At 41.2% G+C, this 20994-nt stretch overlaps 1 protein-coding gene across 1 annotated transcript in view; it reads right to left on the bottom strand.

Moving 5' to 3' along the window:
* The window catches only part of LOC126234780 (trypsin-1-like), a 64874-nt gene extending 45894 nt beyond the window's left edge, over positions 1-18980 (bottom strand). The window contains exons 1-3 of the mRNA XM_049943529.1: positions 18859-18980; positions 18677-18775; positions 10379-10512 (exon numbers count right to left, since the gene is read on the bottom strand). Coding sequence (XP_049799486.1) covers positions 10379-10512; positions 18677-18775; positions 18859-18910 — 285 coding nt within the window. The 5' untranslated portion in view covers positions 18911-18980. The remainder of the gene's footprint in view (positions 1-10378; positions 10513-18676; positions 18776-18858) is intronic.
* Between the last annotated feature and the right edge of the window lie 2014 nt (positions 18981-20994).

Below are 20994 nucleotides of genomic sequence, written 5' to 3'. Positions count from 1 at the left end.
ATTATTATCAAGGGAGACAGAATAATTTCAGACACAACAGTTCAGCGCGCATTTACGATTCAGGGAGAAATTCTCCACCACGTGACCGACAAGAAAGAAACTGTGGAATCTACCGACATGACGACAGACGATATAATCATAACGACAGACCTGAATTTTATCAGAACTGGCGAGCTTCAAACAGGGCAGGGCCTTCTCGTCAAGGTGAATTTGTAGAAGTTAGGTCTCATAATCCCAGTAACGACGCGCAGCATCAAAGAGACAGACAATGACTCGCACCGCAGGCAGCCGCGTGCGCCGGCTGTGCTTGAGAAAAATAACACAGGCGCTAACCTTGAGAAAAATTCCAGTATTCTTTACCGACGTATACCGCATGATAATTGCATTCAAGTTCAAACTCTGAGTACTATGAAGAGTAAAGAATTGCACCGCATTTCACATGTAAAACCGTTTATTGAAAGATAATATGCTTTTTGACTTTGTCTTTGCCAAAAAACTTTTTACTTCACATTTCTAGTATGCTTTGTCAGACTTAGAATCTGTTAATATGCAACAATGTTTGAAGTTAAATATCCAGTCAAAAACCAAGAGAACTTATTTAAACATAAATTACGAATACATTGTTATTGTGAACAGACGACACAGTGTTATTGTGTGTGTACATTCTTGCTTGTTAGTTGCACGATTACGTAACAAATATGAGGCTCACATACTTAGAACATATACTGGTACTGCTAATGAGATTTTAATGCAACATTTTGGTTTACTTGAAAATACATTCTGGGTTTAAAGTACTTTCTGTGAGATACCAGATGACACAGTGGTTAGTTTATGTGACAGCTACACGATTTTATCACGACGCTACTAGTGAGTGACAATTTACAATGTTGCTTTTGCGGTGTATCTGTTTTATATCTGCACAGTTTTTCTGAATTATTCTGGAAAGTAAAACGTTTTTGTAGGACCTTTTGTGGTATAGCTGCAAAGAGACAGCCTTTTCCGTATCACAACAATACGTTACATTATAGTACTTTCTTGATCACGGTAAGGTACGTAATAACTACGATATCTATACGCAAAGCATTTCACTTTCGTTTATGATGAGGTAAATACATTGACTTCAGCAGAACTTTGCTTACAGAGGACGATAACTACAACAGTTCCACAGAATTATCTTACAGCAAGACGCACACTCAGCGCTACAGGAGACACATTTGAGTGATTAATTTTGTACCTAAACCATCTATTTTTCAAGATTTTTGAATTACAATGAAAGTTTTCCGTGATACATTTAATTCCATTTCTGTAATCTGTAACACCTGAGGGTATAATTACATTAATCCTCAGGGGGGTACACGCTTACTTTGTGTACCATGTGTTTGGCAAGCACAAGGAGTCCTAGCTAATATGGTATTTGCTTATACAACTTTACACATCGCTACCATATTTCTCCAACACAGAATTACACAGCTATCTGATTATTTAACAGAGAAACAAACATTTTTTTACTACATCAGTGACAGATGTTTACGTAATTACACAGTTGAATAACTTCACACTTATGAAATTGTATTTTGTCTGTACTGAGTGAACTGTTCATATTTTTTCGGAACCATTGTGATACTATGAAAGCTTTGAATGATGTATTTGGTATGAGATCATGATTTATAAAGTACGCTTGAGGTAGATGACACTATTGAAATGAGCAGAGAATTTTTTTAGGTTTTGAAATTATTGGAGGAAGCTACGACGGTTTTGAGAGTTGACTGGGGTGTTATGATGTTATTATTACGATGACTATGTGTATTATGCTGTTGCGATATGTTTACGATCAATAAGATGATGCTACCGTACATGAGGAATTTGATTATGCTACGTATTTCTTATGATGAAATATTGAAGAAGTGTCGACGAATATGTACAATAAGGTAAGGAATAATGAGTATTGGTTAGGGACTCTGATTCGTGGAAAAGGTTGTTGGAAACCATGAATCGTACTTTAAGAGTTATGAAATGTATGTAAATGTGTGAATGTATTACAGTGCCAACGAAAATTTTTTGGACACTGTTATATTAATAGGATTTTGTTTCTACACATCTGTAACGCAAATTCTTGACCTGTAAAACTTTTTACATGAGACTGTCACTGTAGTGCAAACTGGTGTCATAAATATTTCTGTTAGAATGTTAAGTGACCACCTGCACGTAATGCGTCGTGGGCACCCAGCTGTGTCAGACGCCTGGAGAAAAAGCCATTAGTGTGTGCCTTTTCAGAGGCACAGGTAGAAAAAAAAGGGGAGGCCATTACCCTCGCTATTGACATTCCTTTGTAGAAAGCGCCGCAAATACAACACGCTCAAACTTGAAAACATATGATTATGCTGTGGAGCTCTTAATTTATGATATTTACTAAAATGCCTAATGAAACGATGAGAAACATTTCACGGCTATTGTCTTGGTAGTTGAGAGAAATGCCATATGGCTTGCTTTATGTATTTATTTACTCAATTTGTTTAATATCTAGTTTCTAGCTGCACTGCATTGGTTAAAATAAAATTTATAGATGTACTAATATAAATATTTTCTGTCTACAGAACGAGTAAATAATAATTTTTTTCAAAAAAATGAGAGAGCGCAAAAAGACATTTACCTTCACAGGAACTGCATTCATAATTTTCTTTTCAAGTACTTGGTAATTTATTTTGTAGAATAAGTTGTGGTGCACCACTTTAATGACATAGATATTAAGATGTGAATAGACATTTCCCTTATCTGAATTGTTGTCTTTACTGTAATATTTTTCTGCTTGAGCTCTGTCATGTTTAGATATATTTTATTGCATTTGCTTCTGCTGTTTTCCAGGTACAGTACTACTAAATTTTACTTTACATTACTCTGTTAAGCCAGTTTTACTACTGATTTATTTTTCTTGTTTGCTGCTCATTGCGTAATATTAGTTGTAATATTGCTGCTTGCTTGGCCAATTTGAATATTTTGTCATTGCTGTTTGTGTTAATTGTTTTGTACTGCTGCATTGCCTCATCCCTTAGTTTAGCATCTGAGCTCAGTAGATTTAAGTTAGCTTAAGATGGGGTAGGCTATATGAGAGAACGAGTTGTAATGAATTGGAAGAAATGCATTGAGAAGCTGTAAGAAAATGGTTTGGCAAAAAAAAAAGTCTTTTGAAAGAGAATATGAACCAAAAAAGTAGGGTTTAGGGACAACAGGTTTAGGTAGGATTTTCTTGGAAATAAATAATGAGGTAAGAAATATGTGAACATATAAATACAGAAAGCATGCTTGGATAGGATTTTTTTTTGTGGAAACAAATGTTGAAATAAGACGAAAGATCTATGGAATGAAGTTTTGGGTTGGACTTCAGTACCAAATGTTACACTGAAAACAAACCCTGTCCTTTCCTCCTGTGTTATTCTGGTATGTGTTTGTGCACCCTTGTGTATTTGTGTTTTTCCTGTCTTTATGTGTTTAGCTGATGAGAGCAATGTTGTAGAATTTTTGTAATACTATGTTATTTACTTTGTAAAGATGTTTGGACATTATTTACTCTGTTTTGTTGCTCACATGTGAAGGTGATGTTTCAAAAGTTCTTCTGATCTTTATGTATGTACTTATGCCATAATTCCTGTAACACTGATATATATGTATATATTTATTCTTTTGTAAAGCCTGTATTACTACAAATGTTATCTGTATTGTTATGTTATTTACTGATGCATTTTTAGCTTTGTTGTTGTATTCTTATGTTATAAAATTGTAATTGACACCAGTTCATCAAATTAAGTAACTTGTAAGCATTCATTTCACTGCACACATTTCTGCTGGTCATAGTATATGGACAATATGTGAGAAGTAGGGACTGATAGTATTTGCACATGTGTTAATAATTCAGCAATGGACTGGTTAACAGCATTGCTGGCTCTAAGGACAATTCCAAAAACTTTGTGAGTGCACAAGTGGTGGTTTATGGACTTGCTATATTGTCTGCAAGACTCTTTGATGGTGATTGTGCACCTGCACAGTTGCAACAGATGGCTGCTGGCCGTCTCTACAAGGACTACAGTGGGTCTGCGTCTTTGCTGACTCACCAGTACCATTATTTCTACAAGGACTGCAGTGGGTTTGCGCCTCTGGTAGCCCACCAATACCGTAATCTCTACCAGGACTACAGTGGGTCTGCTCTGTGATGACCTACCTACCAATACTCTTCAAAATTTCGACTGACTCTGCTGTGGGATTGATCTGTTGTGTACCAATACCTGTCTGCATGTCATGAGTCAGCACTGTCTTTCCGTTGGAAGGACAACACTACTTCTTCAAGATTGCATGGAAATCCACTACTTCTGTGTGCATTTTGTTTTACTGCTCAGACTTTGAGAAAAACACTGCAATGATACTGTGATGAATGATCAGGACTGTCTTTATGGACTGTGAGAAAATTTTAGCTTTTGACCAACATTGTATCAAGAAGTGTGTGCATTTAATATCTTTCTTACTGTAATTATGAAAAATTTTTTCAAATCTGTATTGGCCAGTGCCTAAAACAATTTGTAAAAATTTTTTGTGGGGAGCATGGGGGCTATGTGAGTAGGCTGTTTATGTTTTCTTATTGGCAACGTTATGTAGCGCTCTGTATGAAAATCACTGGCTGTGCTGTGTGCAGTCTGTGGCTAGTTTGCATTGTTGTCTGCCATTGTAGTGTTGGGCAGCGGCAGCTGGATGTTAACAGCGCGTAGCGTTGCTCAGTTGGAGGTGAGCCGCCGGCAGTGGTGGATGTGGGGAGAGAGATGGCGGAGTTTTGAAATTTGTAAGACTGGATGTCATGACCTACTATGTATATTATGAGTTTTCAACACTATTAAGGTAAATACATTGTTTGTTCTCTATTAAAATCTTTCATTTGCTAACTATGCCCGTCAGTAGTTAGTGCCTTCCGTAGTTTGAATCTTTTATTTAGCTGGCGGTAGTGGCGCTTGCTGTATTGCAGTAGTTCGAGTAACCAAGATTTTTGTGAGGTAAGTGATTTGTGAAACGTATAGGTTAATGTTAGTCAGGGCCATTCTTTTGTAGGGATTTTTGAAAGTCAGATTGCGTTGCGCTAAAAATATTGTGTGTCAGTTTAAGCACAGTCTTGTTTAATTGTTGAAAGGGGACGTTTCAATGGTAGCTTCTACTAATGCCATAGGTCCCTCGAAAGCCCAGGTGAATGTCCCCAGTAGCAAAATACTGTCCCCACCGACCTGCGTCGTGAAGGTGTGCATACTTTCAGTAACCATTGGCCTGAATGACGACACATCCGGACACAGTTATCGACCATGTGTAGCAACTTCCAATGTAATTGACGGTGTCGTTGTGCCCCACGAAAACACGTACCAGTGACCTACTGTGGAGCCGTAAGTTCAATAATGTGTGCTGAACGGTCGGATCTACAACACCTTTGCTCACTTTATTATCGTATTCTGCTCTCAGATATGCCACAGATCACCGCCTACGCTGCTTCACAGAACGGATAAGCCTCCTATTTCCATATTCTGTGATGATGCGTGCACACCTATGCCTAATACTTAGTCGTCTACACATAGTTTCACCATCCTACAACCATTTTCCACTGATTATTCCAGTCAATGAAGAGGAAGAAAGAATCGGAGGAAAAATTAGCGTAGACACAAATTGTTATACAGGTGCGGCGGGAAGGGGGGGGTGGGTGGAAATGCCATGGACAACATACTAAAAATCCCAACCAGTGGTGCAAGAGCATCTGCGTTGCTGTGTCGAGATCTTGCGTCTATTCCGCCACCTACCAACCATACAGACAGGTTACGTGGGCAACGGACCTGTCTGCAGTCGACAGACAACAGACGGCCAGCCCTGCCATCAGGCGGCAACTGGAGTCCAGCAGAGGTCACTGGCCACGTGGATCCGTTTTCTTCCTCTGTCCACGTGACCAAAAATAATACCAACCGAGTTCGAGTCTCGGTCGGGCACACAGTTTTAATCTGCCAGGAAGTTTCATATCAGCGCACACTCCGCTGCAGAGTGAAAGTCTCATTCTGGAAACATCCCCCAGGCTGTGGCTAAGCCATGTCTCCACAATATCCTTTCTTTCAGGAGTGCTAGTTCTGCAAGGTTCGCAGGAGAGCTTCTGTAAAGTTTGGAAGGTAGGAGACGAGGTACTGGCAGAAGTAAAGCTGTGAGTACCGGGCGTGAGTCGTGCTTCGGTAGCTCAGTTGGTAGAGCACTTGCCCGCGAAAGGCAAAGGTCCCGAGTTCGAGTCTCGGTCGGGCACACAGTTTTAATCTGCCAGGAAGTTTCATATCAGCGCACACTCCGCTGCAGAGTGAAAGTCTCATTCTGGAAACATCCCCCAGGCTGTGGCTAAGCCATGTCTCCACAATATCCTTTCTTTCAGGAGTGCTAGTTCTGCAAGGTTCGCAGGAGAGCTTCTGTAAAGTTTGGAAGGTAGGAGACGAGGTACTGGCAGAAGTAAAGCTGTGAGTACCGGGCGTGAGTCGTGCTTCGGTAGCTCAGTTGGTAGAGCACTTGCCCGCGAAAGGCAAAGGTCCCGAGTTCGAGTCTCGGTCGGGCACACAGTTTTAATCTGCCAGGAAGTTTCATATCAGCGCACACTCCGCTGCAGAGTGAAAGTCTCATTCTGGAAAAATAATACCAATTGTATCATGGCCGGCCTGGTGGCCGTGCGGTTCTAGGCGCGCAGTCCGGAACCGCGTGACTGCTACGGTCGCAGGTTCGAAACCTGCCTTGGGCATGGATGTGTGTGATGTCCTTAGGTTAGTTAGATTTAAGTATTTCTAAGTTCTAGGGGACTGATGACCTCAGATGTTAAGTCCCATAGTGTTCAGAGCGAGTAGTATCATGGAACATAGGCAGTACTCAGGCGGGTATCCGGTCTGCTATTGGCAGTTTCACTCCGGGTGAGTGTCCTAGGCCGGGCGCCTATTGCGAAAGTATTTCCACAGTCACACTGGAGCCAGCGCTACTACGACGTCACTGTCCACATCGATGCTTCGCATCCAGAACAAATATTAAAACTGTGTTCCACATGCAGAGCCATATTAAGGGCTGAATAGTTTTCTGTGATGCTACAGGTTGGAGGGGGGTTGGATCCCGGCCGCGGTGGTCTAGCGGTTCTAGGCGCGCAGTCCGGAACCGCGCGACTGCTACGGTCGCAGGTTCGAATCCTGCCTCGGGCATGGATGTGTGTGATGTCCTTAGGTTAGTTAGGTTTAGATAGTTCTAAGTTCTAGGGAACTGATGACCACAGATGTTAAGTCCCATAGTGCTCAGAACCATTTTTTTGGGGTTGGATGGTCAAAACGTGAGGGAATGTGGGACACTGCACTTTGGTCGTACACTTCCCATCTTCATAGGTCTGCAAACTGAAGAGCGAGCTGGTGATGTTCCACTCTGTCTCCTCAACTACAAGAAACAACTACAGGGTGTTTTACCAATGTAGGATGACCCTCTCCAGCACACCTTATAAATCACTGGTGGCGCAATGTGTTCATTTGCCACAATATTCGTTACCACCACATAGAATACATATTCGTTACTAATAATACAAATCTCTGGGGTGTTATATTGTAATAGAGAAAAAAATTGATTCTTAGTCATTCTGCCAAAGTGTGCAAAAATTTGTGACTACACAAATTTGCGCAAAAAAAATTTTTTGTTGATTCCACTGTGTGCCCAAGAACAGCCGATCTGCTTCGCAATTTTCAAGATCCTTTTCCCCAAGACAATTCGCCCTTTATAAAACCCGCTTATGTCAGTCGATTTGCCCTGTTGAGGCCGGTATCGTCGCTGGAATGATTCGAATTTCTTCTCTCTTCCACTGATATACACTGTCTGATCAAAAGTATCCGGACGCTTATTTGAGGACGTTAATATGAAGCGTACCGTCCCCCCTAATTCATGTCGTTTATGACGACTTGAAATCCGCTGGGAACATTTTCAATCAGGTGTACGAATATCTGTGGACGGACGGCAGTCCATTCTTCCTCAAGAGACCAAATCAGACATTGTATTCATGTTAGACGCGGGATCTCAAAGGTTCAGATCGGGACTCTTGGGCAGGCAAAACTATTTCAGGAATGTTACTGTCCCCAGCCCATTGCTTCACAGACGCAGCTTTATGACAGGGTGCCTTGTCGTGCTGATACAAACTGCTGGTGTGCTTCTGTACGCAGCACACAATGCTGTAAAATGCGTACATGCCCTTTCCCCTCCGCGTCTGCTTACGTTCAGTAAGGTGACCATGCCCCAACCTCGCAAAAGACTCCCATACCGTAGCATCACATCGCACGTATTTCACTTTTGGAACTACACATTATGACAGGTAACGTTTTCCATACTTTCGCCAAACCCTAAGCCTTTCATCGGTTATAGAGAAAGTCATCACTCCAAATGGGTTGTTTCCAGTCGTCAACTGTCCACAGTCGTCGCTCTTTGCACCATTTCAAGCGTCGCTTAGTACTGACTTGTAACACTTTGGAACTTGCGAGTGCTTCCTTCCCTTGATTTCATGCTATGTTTTACAATTATATTTATCAATTCTAAGCGACCAATTGTTCCTTAGTACACGAGATCTGCAGGCAGTGGTGTAGCTGTGATTCTTTCTTCGCGTTTCCATTTCACAATCATCTGTGCATACGGGCAACTTTAGATGAGTTGAAGTGTCCCTCACGAATTTTATGTTCAGGTGGCCCGTAATGACTCGTCTACGTTTGAAGTTACTGAGGCCTTCTGACTGACCCAGTTTGCTGTTACTACTTCTCTACTTCCCTCTCTTCCTTCATACTGGCCAGTCCTCCTCTCGTGACGTCTAGTGGCCAATTCTGTATTACATAGCGGTGTCTGGACACTTTTGATCGCGTAATGCACATCTCTTACCGTCTCATGTTCTCGCAAAGCCATCAGACAATATGCCGTCTCAAAACAGGCCTCGTTAAAACTAATTATTTTTGGAAGATTATTTTAGGAAGCAGTGTTGTACGAAATAAGCGATCGCAATGTAATATTTGAAATTACTTATAAAACAGTCTAGATCGTAAGGCACGATTGTTAAAAGATGACCGGTTTCGATCATCACATGATCATCTTCAGACATTCATCAATACTGATGGATAATGGCTGTGCATGGAGCAGAAACCGCTGAATGACGACAGTCAACTCAACGCCAGCAACTGCAGTAACGTCTTTCAGTTGATTCTGCCCCATGAACAGCCATTATCAATCAATGTGGTTGAAGGGCTGAAGATTATCATACGATAATTGGAACGGCTCACTTTTTAATAAACGGGTCGTGAGATTATTTGTTTTATAATTAATTTCCAGCTGTCAAATCGTTTTGGTTCAACAGCGTCAAGTGTACTATATACAAAAGAGTAGACGGCAACGTGTCCTTGGCCCTCTCACTGAGTCTTCTCTTTTACTAGAAATTTGTGATCTTATAAAAAACAGATATTTGTTACTGAAGGCAGATTCCCTACGTTCCTAGTGTTAACGCCGTCTTGCATCCATGTGGAATGAGTTTTCATACACTCTTCTGCTGCGAGTATCAATGTAAAATACATCAGCGTCAATACAAACTACGTGCTTTTCATTTCCAGATTCGTTGGTCAATGAAATTCTCAGTACTTCGGGGACATCTTTAAAGATAATATAGGTAGAAAATATTACACTTTAAAACAGTAACCTTTTTTCAATCTCGGAATTTCAGATTAGTTATCCAGTTGATGACAGTGTTTTGCGTTTAATACTGACATAGAATGTCAGAAGAGTCCTCCATCAGTTTGATCAAAGCTGTTAAATGCTATTTAGAGTAATTTACCTTGCGAGCTGAATTTTTCTTCCGAATGCTGTATGAAATTAGTTTACACCTGTGTTTCGCAGTCGTACATTATTGGAAACGTTTATCGTTAAAGGCTGTCCAGAACTTTACTCTAAGTTTATAGAGCTGATAAATGTAGTGACCGCTTAACTAATCACAAGGCGTATACCGTCCCCACTTGATTTAAAAATCATACACTTTTCAGGCCTTTGGATAAGTGAGATATGAGTTACACCAATTTTACATGTCAGTTACTTAGTTTCTCCTTACCACTCATTTTTATCTTCTCTGTTTCGTCCGTTGACTTTATGTACTTAAATCCCCAGTTCAGTTTGTGTGTGTTACGACACTTCCTGCCATTTCCGTCGAGTGCTACCTTCGTTTTTGGTACAAAATCAGCGTAACTAACACACTTGTCGCACAGTCTGGTACTGTTTTGTGTCTCTTACTCTTTGGGACACCAACAGTTGTACATTCGTGATGCGAATGGAAAGCGCCACGCGTACTCACAATCGATTTGTCGATGTTGGTGATGCAGTGGGCTGCTGTGAGCACAGACGTACTGGAGATGATGGCGCCTCCGCAATGGTGGCTCTTGGTGAACGTCCCCACTATCTTCAGCGACACTATATATGGGAATTCGCCTGCAAAATTAGCGAATAGTGAATGTATAAGTACAGCTGCACAGAGATTGACAAATGTGTGACACAAAGATAGCGAATTTATTGAATCATATACTTGAACTAGAAATGGGAAACTAATAAGTGTAATACAAAATATGGACCACTAGCTCACCTCTATTGTACTTTCTAATAGGTTACGATCCAATCTACAATTTTCCTCATCTGTTTGTTTATTTGTGTCACTCTCTGTTATTAAGTTTATAAATTTCCTCTTTACCACTTGAAGAAATACAGCAACCAACTACTTTTTATATAGCTTCATTTTGCCCAAGACACGTTTCTGGCTGTCACTTATCTTGAGTTGGTGTACTACATTTATAGCTTCCTCGATTCAATGATTTTGTCTGCTCCATTTTGAACGCTGCACCTGCGCTGTAAAATCTTACACTTCATTTGCTAACCGTGTTTCCCAAAGAGTATATTCACTTTTAATTAATAACTTCGTGCACTTACTTCTATTCTGTTACTATTAACGCCTTTTATTGGCATTTATTAGCATAGCAACCTCACTTCTACCTCTCCTGAGTGAGTCATGTAGCGCAGTATTTAGGACGCAGCTGATTATGCGTTTGTTTACTACGCCTATACTCAAGTTACAAGTTTCTTACAAATTCAGAATCTGCCCTGAAATCAGTTATGCTTATAGACGTTATGTTACCAGCCTTAAATCTTGATACATGCATTTGTGTGACTAAATAACAATGCGGTATGTGTGTCCGACAAATCCTCGTTTCTTTCTTGATACAACTGGGGAAGTAAACAGTTATTTTATTGGGAACCACCTACTAAAGAGCTGCTGAACTTCATGTATGGCGGTCAACAATGGATTACAAAAAAAAAAAAAAGGTTTAAAAGTGGATGGATTTAGAGCGATGATTGTGAATGAATTATCTGACAACGACATGATCTAGTGAGCTGTATTTGATGACACAGCTTCCAGATGCCATGCCTCACTCAAGAGTGTTATTTTTTGACGAATATTCGATAGTTCACATTTCACACAAAAGTAATGTAGTTGTTTGGTGTAAAGAAAATATATGAACGTTGGAAATGAAGCCGACTCAGGAAGGGGCCAGTATGTAATCACGTCACCTGTTCAGACCTCATTTTTTTGAAGGATGTGGTATTGAAAAGCTCTCATTCCGACATTTTACAAAAATGGTTAATATTTCAATAGGCAGGTAAGGGAACCGTGGATCACGTGTGGTTGCAGCATAACAGAGCTTCAGCACATTCTGCACTTCAGGTGCACAAATTTACTAATAAACGATTTAGAGGCTGTTGAGATGGGCATGCTTCAGAAACATCGCGAGATCGATTGAAGTGTCCAGCATGATACCCAGACTTCACCTTGGAGAACAACTTATAATGGTGAGTAATGAAAAATACAAACGAGGGGTCTGAAAACACAGAGGCAGAACACACACACAACACAGCAGACCACACCACATTAGGAAAAACAGACAGATGGTACATATTAACATACAATAATGAAAGAGCACACAGAACTGGAAACATACTGAAAAAGCAAGGGTTGCCAGTATCATTTAGAACCAGCAACACAGTTCAACAAAGGCTAAGATCAAACAAAAGAACATCAGACAAATTCAGGAATAGAGGAATATGTCAACTCACATGTGACTGCTGGTAAGCCCAGACAAGCAGGAAGCTCCGAACAATGTTTCAGAGCACATGAGATGTTTGAAGAATGACAGCACACATTCCACTTTCGCAGAACACCTAATGAATAAAAAACATTCCCCCCCCCCCCCACCTCGTCAGTAACGAAACTGATGTACACCTCATGGAACACGGCAACAGTTTACACCGAACACTACCAATAGAAGAAAATAATGATGGCTTTCACAGCAGGTGTAGTCATCACTTAACACTTCCGCGGCGCTGAGATTTCGTGGTCCATACATAAAACTCTCCCCAGACGTTTCGCCTGCGACTGCAGAAGGCATAGTCCGAAGAGAAGCGGCGAACTGCAACGAAAGCGCGAATGAGCGCCGTACATATAAGCCATCCAGAGGGTGCCGAAGTCAATCACGTGACGTGGGCTGTGCTATAATTTCTGATATTGCAAACTTCCTCAATTGAAATTAATCGATTGTCACGTTGTTGCTGCACTGTTGACATCCATATCTTATCCAGCTTAATGCCTTCATCTTTTCTATTAAAATTATTGCAGTGTTTGGCAATCTCAATAGCCTCTCTGTACATTCGCGCATAATAATGCGACGTCTTTGCTATGACGATCGTCTCATTAAACTTTATTTCATGATCACCTTCCTGAAACACATGGTCCGCTACAGCGGATTTATCAATATGTGCGAGGAGGCAGTTCCTTTTATGTTCACCCAGACGGGTGTTGACGCTTCTTTTGTTGTGCCTTATAGACCTTTACACAACTGCACGGAATTTTATAGACACCTGGTGTAGCTAGAGGATGTCGTTTATCTTTTGCAGATCTTAAACATTCTTTTATTTTCGTGGTGGGTCTGAAATCAGTTTCCACATTGTACTTGCTTAAAATTTTCCCAGTGCGATCAGTGACCTTACTGATGAATTGTAAGAACACTTTCCCCTTGAGTTGGTGTCGATCCTCGTCCGTCCTGGTTGTCAATCTAGGGCGTAGTGCACGATCTATCTCTCTGTTGGAATACCCATTCTTCTTGAAGGTCGCTCTAAGGTGTTCAATCTCATCATCTAAGTGAGCTGGTTCACATACTTTGTGCGTCCTGTCTATTCATGTTTTAATCACCCCTCTTTTATTTCTTGGGTGGTGGTTAGAATCTTTCTGCAGATGACGATCATTGTGTCTGTCTTTTCTGGAAACCTTATGACCCAATGATCCGTCCTCTCGTTTGATTACAGTCACATATAAGTAGTTCAGGTGACCATCGATTTCCTTTTCCATAGTGAATTGAATTCATGGATTGATACTATTCAGATGTAACAGGAAAGCATCCAGTTTCTCTTCCCCATGGGTCCATATAACAAATGTATCGTCTACATAACACTACCATCTGGCTGGTCTTTTTCTAGCTGTTTTCAGCGCCCGTTGTTCAAAGTTCTCCATGAACCACAGCTCGACTAAGAGGACTTCCCATAGCCACCCCGTCAATCTGTTCATAAAAAACATTATTATACTGAAAATAAGTTGTTGTAAGCCAATGTCTGAATAATGCCAACATATCACTAGGACAAGATTTTAAAATTTTAAACATGGCTGAAACAGCAACTGTTGAAATTCTTCACGGTAAATGATGTCAGCCAAAACAGTTGCAGGATAAAGATTTATTAAAATTTTGGACTACAGTTTCGGTATATCTAAATATACCTTCATCAGAAGTAAAATACACTAAAATCACATCCTGCAATGGAGATTCATAAAACAATTGTTCCAAAGGCGTCGTCAGTAGTTAAAACGTCATCTCCATTTCTACAACAAAATTATGGACAGAGGATCGATGCGAACACAGCTTAGCATCAGTACTTCGCCTTTGGCACAATTGTTTTATGAAGCTCCATTGCAGGATGTGATTTTAGTGTATTTTACTTCTGATGATGGTATATTTAGATACACCGAAACTGGTCAAGAATTTTAATAAATCTTTATCCTGCAACTGTTTTGGCTGTCTTCATTTACCGTGAAGAATATCACTAGGAACAGTGTCCGGTATACGTGTGATCGCTTCGTTCACCGGGATCATGGAAAACAACATCGCATCAAAACTGACCAGGATATCATTAGGACCCACACTAATTTCCTTAATAATATCTATAAAGTGATAAGAACGTTACTGCCGTAATGAAGAGTAAAGATTATCAGGAAAAAATCATGGACAGTTTGGATCCCAACAATTACAAACAACTTCAGAAGAATCCGACATCGAAGATTTTAAAAATGACTAATCAGTTGGTGAAAGCGTCTTCCCTCTCTTCAGTTGACAAGAAGCAACTCTTTAAATCAGAACCTTACTCGACCAGATTCTATGGGGGTACCCAAGGTCCATAAACGGCTGAGACCTATAGTCAGAGACCTATAGTCAGTCCCATCCATGAATTAGCTGGACACCTTGCCTCGCTGCTGAAACCTCATGTTGGTGGAACTGACAGTCATGTTAAAAAATTCATATCACTTCATCTATATTATTAAGGATATTAATGTGGGCCTTAATGACATCCTGGTCAGTTTTGATGTGGTGTCGCTGTTTTCCATGATCCCGCTAAACGAAGCGATCACATGTATAGCGGACATTGTTCCTAGTGATATGTTGGCATTATTCAGACATTGGCTTACAACAACTTATTTTCAGTATAATAATGTTTTTTTATGAACAGATTGACCGGGGGGCTATGGGAAGTCCTCTTGGTCCAGCTGTGGTTAACTTGCTCATGGAGAACTTTAAACAACGGGCGCTGCAAACAGCTAGAGAAAGACCAGCCAGATGGTAGCGTTATGTAGACGATACATTTGTTATATGGACCCATGGGGAAGAGGAACTGGATGCTTTCCTGTTACATCTGAATAGTATTAATCCAAGATTTCAATTCACTATGGAAAAGGAAATCGTTGGTCACCTGAACTTCTTAGATGTGTGCGAATGTACAGAGAGGCTATTGAGATGAATAGATAGTTTTACTATGAATGTACAGTATACCATATGCTCTCTTGACCTAGATTTATGACTACTTCGCGGGCGCCAATTTCACAGGTATTTTTCTTCGATTAACGATATAATAAGACTATATTAGTTACGTAATGGAACAGTGACTGGGTAGCATGTACTGAATTACCAATGACATTGAATGTTACAGAAATGGAATGATTACTTTGTGGAGGAGTGACTAACTGCTATAGACAAATGATAACTAAATTATATTGCACTGTATTCTTCTTCTGAGAACTCGTTTATTTGAAAAGATCACTATGGAAACACAGTTACTGGGTTACTAGTTTCGGTAATATCCATAAAACTGGGCAGTGGTAGCAACATTATGCAATGCTTACACCACTCTATGCATAAAAGAGTCGACGCATTACAACGACATGCCAGTACATCATGATGTATGTACAGCTTTGAACACGAAGGAGACAGATACCTGTCACAAATTGGCACTTCGTGGTATAAAGCTATGTTGGCTGCGACGGACTAGCTCTGTTGCATGTGTCTGTCTTGTTCGTGTTCGAAGTTGTACATACTTTGTGGTAGAACACCTGGTATGTCTTTGGAAGGCCGCGACTCTTTTAGGCATGTTGTATAGCCCTCATGAAACAGATTGGTATATGCGTTAATGATGTAGTTACCATTGCCCTGTTTTATCTATCTGTGGACGACAATATATATTGCCGAAACTAATAATCCAGTAACTGTGTTTACATAGCGATCTTGATAAATACATTGGTTTTCAAAAGAAGACTGCACTACATAATTATAGATGTCCTCCTGAAAAATGTTGATCACATCAGGGAACCATAAATTATATTGAATGTTACAAAATGTGCTAAAAATTTTTTTCAAATACGAGAGCCAGTATCACACATTTCACGTAGAATTACTACACTGACATGGTGGAATATAGTTTTAGACTGAATAAATGAGTAAAGTAAGAACTAAATGACTCAAATCATAGGCAGTTTTATTAATAATAATAACGTTGTTTGACGTGTAGATTGCAAGAATAATACATGGAAATTTCTTAGATACATTTTTTTCGGCGAATTTGAACATGCTGTTCTGACTCAATGTTTTAGGGAAGGAGTGCGTGCTAAGCATATAAATGCGCAAAACCAAATTACAAGTTACAGAATCAAAATAAGTGTACCTATTACTTAAACACAAATCACAGAATAGGTTTGGCGGGTAATGTTCCTACCGCTGAGCTAACCCCTAAATAGCTCACGCCCCTCCTCCCTCCCCCTCCCCTCTACCCAAAACACTTCTGAAGGAAAGGACATGCTGATAAATGCCTAAGCCACAGCACAGAGTATCTTTCCCAGGGTTAATATTTCACGCTACAGCGGGGTGTGTGCCGTTTCATAGTTCCTTGCCAGTGCGTCGCACCAAGATCTTAACCAAGAAGCTTCTCTTTCGCCGGACATACCCATTGAGGTACCCAGGCCATTAGCTCCCTCCGAACTTCCAAATTGTGCCAAAAAATATATTTTCTATTAAAAGCTAAGGTCTGCATTCGACTCCCGGGTGGGCACATAACTTCGATCTGCCAACAAACGCATCGAGCCCTGCACAGGGAGACACTCATTCTGAAAAACTTGGAAAGTCGTGGGATACCTATATAGTATAGTATCACGTACACAAGGTATAAAACTGCAGTAGCGTAGCTCTCATTTGTACTCAGTAATGCATGTGAAAATGTTTCCAACGTGATTATAGCAGCAAGACGGGAACTAACAGACTTTGAACGCGGAACGGTAGTTGGAGCTAGATGCATAGGACATTGCATTCCGAGATCCACAGGGTCAAGGGTATGCCGAGAATACATCTCACAACGGTAAACGCACTGGCCATTGGCCTGCAATTAACAACAGAGGGCAGCGGCGTTTGTGTAGTCAGTGCCAATAGACAATCAACACTACGTGAAATAACCTTAGGAAACATGAGGGACGAACGACGAACGTATTCTTTGCGACAGTGTGACGAAATTTTTCGTTAGTGAGCTGTGGCTGCAGACGACCGACGCGAGTACCTTATCTGGCAGCGTGACATCGTCTGGAGCGATTCTCCTGGGCTCGGTCGACATTATAATTTGACCCTAGACGACTGGAAAACCGTTGCTTCGTAAGATGAGTTGGTAAGAGCTGATGGTAGAGTTCAACTTCGGCGCAGGCCCCACGAAGTCACGACCACTAGTTATTAACAAGGAACTGTACAAGCTGGTGGTGGCTCAGTAATGGTGTGGGCTGTGTTTACGTGGAATGAACTGGGTCCCCTGGCCCAACTGAACCTCTGGTTGACTGGAAATGGTTACGTTTTGCTACTTGAAGACCAATTGCAGCGACTCGTGGAGTTCATGTTTGCAAACAAGTATGGAATTTTAATGGATGACAATATGCTATGTTACCGGGCCGCAATTGCTTGCGATTGGTTTGAAGAACATTCTGGACAATTCGAGCAAATGATTTGGCCAATCAGATCGCCCGATGTGAATCCCGTCGAAAGTTTATGGGACATAATCTAGAGTTCAGTTCTTGCAAAAAATCCTGTAGCGACAACACTTTAGCAATTAGGAACGGCTATAGAGGCGGCGTGGTTAGATGTGTCTATAGTCGACTTCAGACGACATATTGAGTCCAGAATGAGATTTTCACTCTGCGGCGGAGTGTACAATGATATGAAACTTCCTGACAGATTAGAACTGTGTGCCGGACCGAGACTCGAAATCGAGACCTTTGCCTTTCGCTGGCAAGTGTTCTACCAACTGAGCTACCCAAGCACGACTCACGCCCCGTCCTCACAGCTTTAATTCTGCCAGTACCTCTTCTACTACCTTCCAAACGAGGTACTGGCAGAATTAAAGCTGTTAGGACGGGTCGTGAGTCGTGCTTGGGTAGCTGAGATAGTAGAGCACTTGCCCACGAAAGGCAAAGGTTCCGAGTTCGAGTCTCGGTGCGGCACACAGTTTTAACCTGCCAGGCAGTTTCATATCAGCGCACACTCCGCTGCAGAGTGAAAATCTCATTCTGGAAACATCCCCCAGGCTGTGGCTAAGCCTTTCGTCCAGGAGTGCTAGTTCTGCAAGGTTAGCAGGAGAGGGTCTGTGAAGTTTGGAAGATAGGAGACGAAGTACTGGCAGAATTAAAGCTGTGAGGAAGGGTCATGAGTCGTGCTTGGGTAGCTCAGATGGTAGATCGCTTGCCCGCGAAAGGCAAAGGTTCCGAGTTCGAGTCTCGGTACGGCACACAATTTTAATCTGCCAGGAAGTTTCATATTGAGTCCATGACATGTCCAACTGCGGCACTACGCCGGGCAAAAGGAGCTCGGTCACGCTATTACGAGATATCCCACGACTTTAGTCAACTAAGTGTACGTTCTGCAGATGATGTACTGTTCGGGTTGTAAAGAATCTATTGAGTGCATCAGAAGAGTGTACTCACCCCTCGCTGCGTCGTGGCCTCCATAGATTCGGCCTGCAGCTACGCCCAACCTCCTGGCTGGACCAGTGTGAGCCAAGCGGCGAACCGGCAGCGAGGCTCCTGCGGTGTAAAAACGCTTTACGTCAGAGCCAATGTAGACTCAGTACGTGTGCTGCGATAAATAAATACTTGCCGGTACTCACCCAGTGCACATGCGGTGGAGGCGAGGAGCACGACTACACACAATCGCAGCATATTGGGAAAAGCTGAATGGTCCTGCTTCTCACTGGCAAAACCAAACAACGGGTCGCGACAACAGAGGCTGTCTGACCAAGTACAGATAGCCGACATTAAATATAATCTATGAGTGATCGTAACTGTGATAACGAGGCAGCGAGATATTAATTCATTATTTGATACAATCTCATAAGCAGCTGAATTACCGCCATTAAAATAACGGAATCCTCTTGAAATGTGGTTTTGATATTTCTCTGCAATAGGGGGATTCCTTGCAACTGCATAAAAACAATCAAAGATATGTATTCCAACTACATCCAGGCGAAAATTGGTTTCAGATTAACTAGCTCCATTACAGTTAATAGTTGTATTTCACTGTAGTTATGGACGAGGTGATAGAGAAGTTATTGGGTGGTAGTGGTACAGAATGGGGAACGAAGAAATTAAAATCATTGTTATGCTGACAACATAGTTCTGCTGGCAAACAGCAAAGTTAACCTCAGCGGCTTTACGTATACTGAATGTGGCAGCCAAAACTTACATACGGTCATATACACCCAAAAAATCATATGTATACTGAAATCTATATAACCATTACATGCAAACTGGAAGTGAATGGAAAAATTGTTCAAAGGATAATGGCAATTAAATATCTTTATACTGAACTCTCCAGAAATGGAAATGTCGAAAAGGAATTTAAAGAACAAGTAGAAAAACCAAACAATGTGGCAGCGTGTTAAAATGATAAAATTGTGAAAAACAAGCGTAAAGAAAAGATGCAAAGTCAAGAATATAAAAAACCATAGTGAGCTCAGTACGACATACACAGCTGAGGCAAGACCGGCGACATGAAAAGCCATTTTGGAAGCCAAGGAGCTGAAAATTCTGCAAAGGATTACAGAAATTGGAAATTTGTGGTAAGAACTATGGGATCAAACTGCTGAGATCATCGGTCCCTAGGCTTACACACTACTTAATCTAACTTAAACTTACGCTAAGGACAACACTTACACCTATGCCCGAGGGAGGTCTCGCCTCGGACGGAACGGCTACCCCACTTGACAGGATTACAGAGAAGACACTTAGAGATAGAGAGAGAAGCATTAGAAAAGATGTGGACTCCATTAATGAATGGGTACATAAGAGAGAGCGTGAATGGAACGAACACAAGGTTGACAGGAAAATGGTGAAAATCGTAAGAAATAAATTTCCAGCAGCTAAAAGAAATATTGACCTTCCAAGAAAAGATGGCGTGGTAACCCGGGGTAGCCTGAGGGGTAATAAAGGAATCACGTTAGCCTAGGAATAAAGGAAGAAGAAGATAAACGAAATGCACTGTGTTTCTGTTCATGTATCCAACTGGTGTATATCCAGGGATAGTAACTTCCTTTTCCAGTAAGTCTGGAATACGTTTTATAACCTGTGCTAAAATTTGAAGACTGAAGTTTATATTTATGAAATAATTTCTAAAGCTTCGCTCACATTTCTACTAGCATTTAATTAACATAATTAGCACGACGTGATTCAACAGCACACTGCCATTATCACAAGTATACCATTTAAATGTACACTACATTAATCACTAACGCGATTAGTTTTCTATGTTTATTGTATCGTATCTGGAAGACTTTCCCAGTTTGGCCTGCATACAGAGCTTTGTATGTACTACATGCTACTTCCTAAATGTCTGACGCGTATCTGTCTGTTTGCTTATATTCTATCTTAATGTGTGTTATAGTTTGTTGTGTGTTGTGAAGGCAATGTGCATGTTGTGCCATCTGAAAGTGTTTGCTATTTTACAAGAGATGTTGCCTCTGAATGGCATGCAGGCAGGGGGTTTCTTTTTCACTTTCTGTTGCGGTACTTGGTTGATTACTGTTTTTAGGGTCCGTGCCTTAGTAAAAACGGAAACCTTACGGAATCCCATTGTTGTCTGTCTGTCGGGCTATTTAAAGCCCTTTTTTTCAGGAAAGGGGATCTGGTGAGCTGGGAGCCAGCACATCAATTCGAACTCGCCACTGTATTCCTCGAACCACTCCATCACCCACCTGGCCTTGTGCCATGGCGCATTATCTTGTTGAAAACTGCAACTACCGTGACGA

Source organism: Schistocerca nitens, chromosome 2, assembly GCF_023898315.1.
Source record: "Schistocerca nitens isolate TAMUIC-IGC-003100 chromosome 2, iqSchNite1.1, whole genome shotgun sequence".
In the NCBI taxonomy this organism is placed as follows: domain Eukaryota; kingdom Metazoa; phylum Arthropoda; class Insecta; order Orthoptera; family Acrididae; genus Schistocerca; species Schistocerca nitens.
This window is presented reverse-complemented; position numbering and strand designations above follow the sequence as displayed.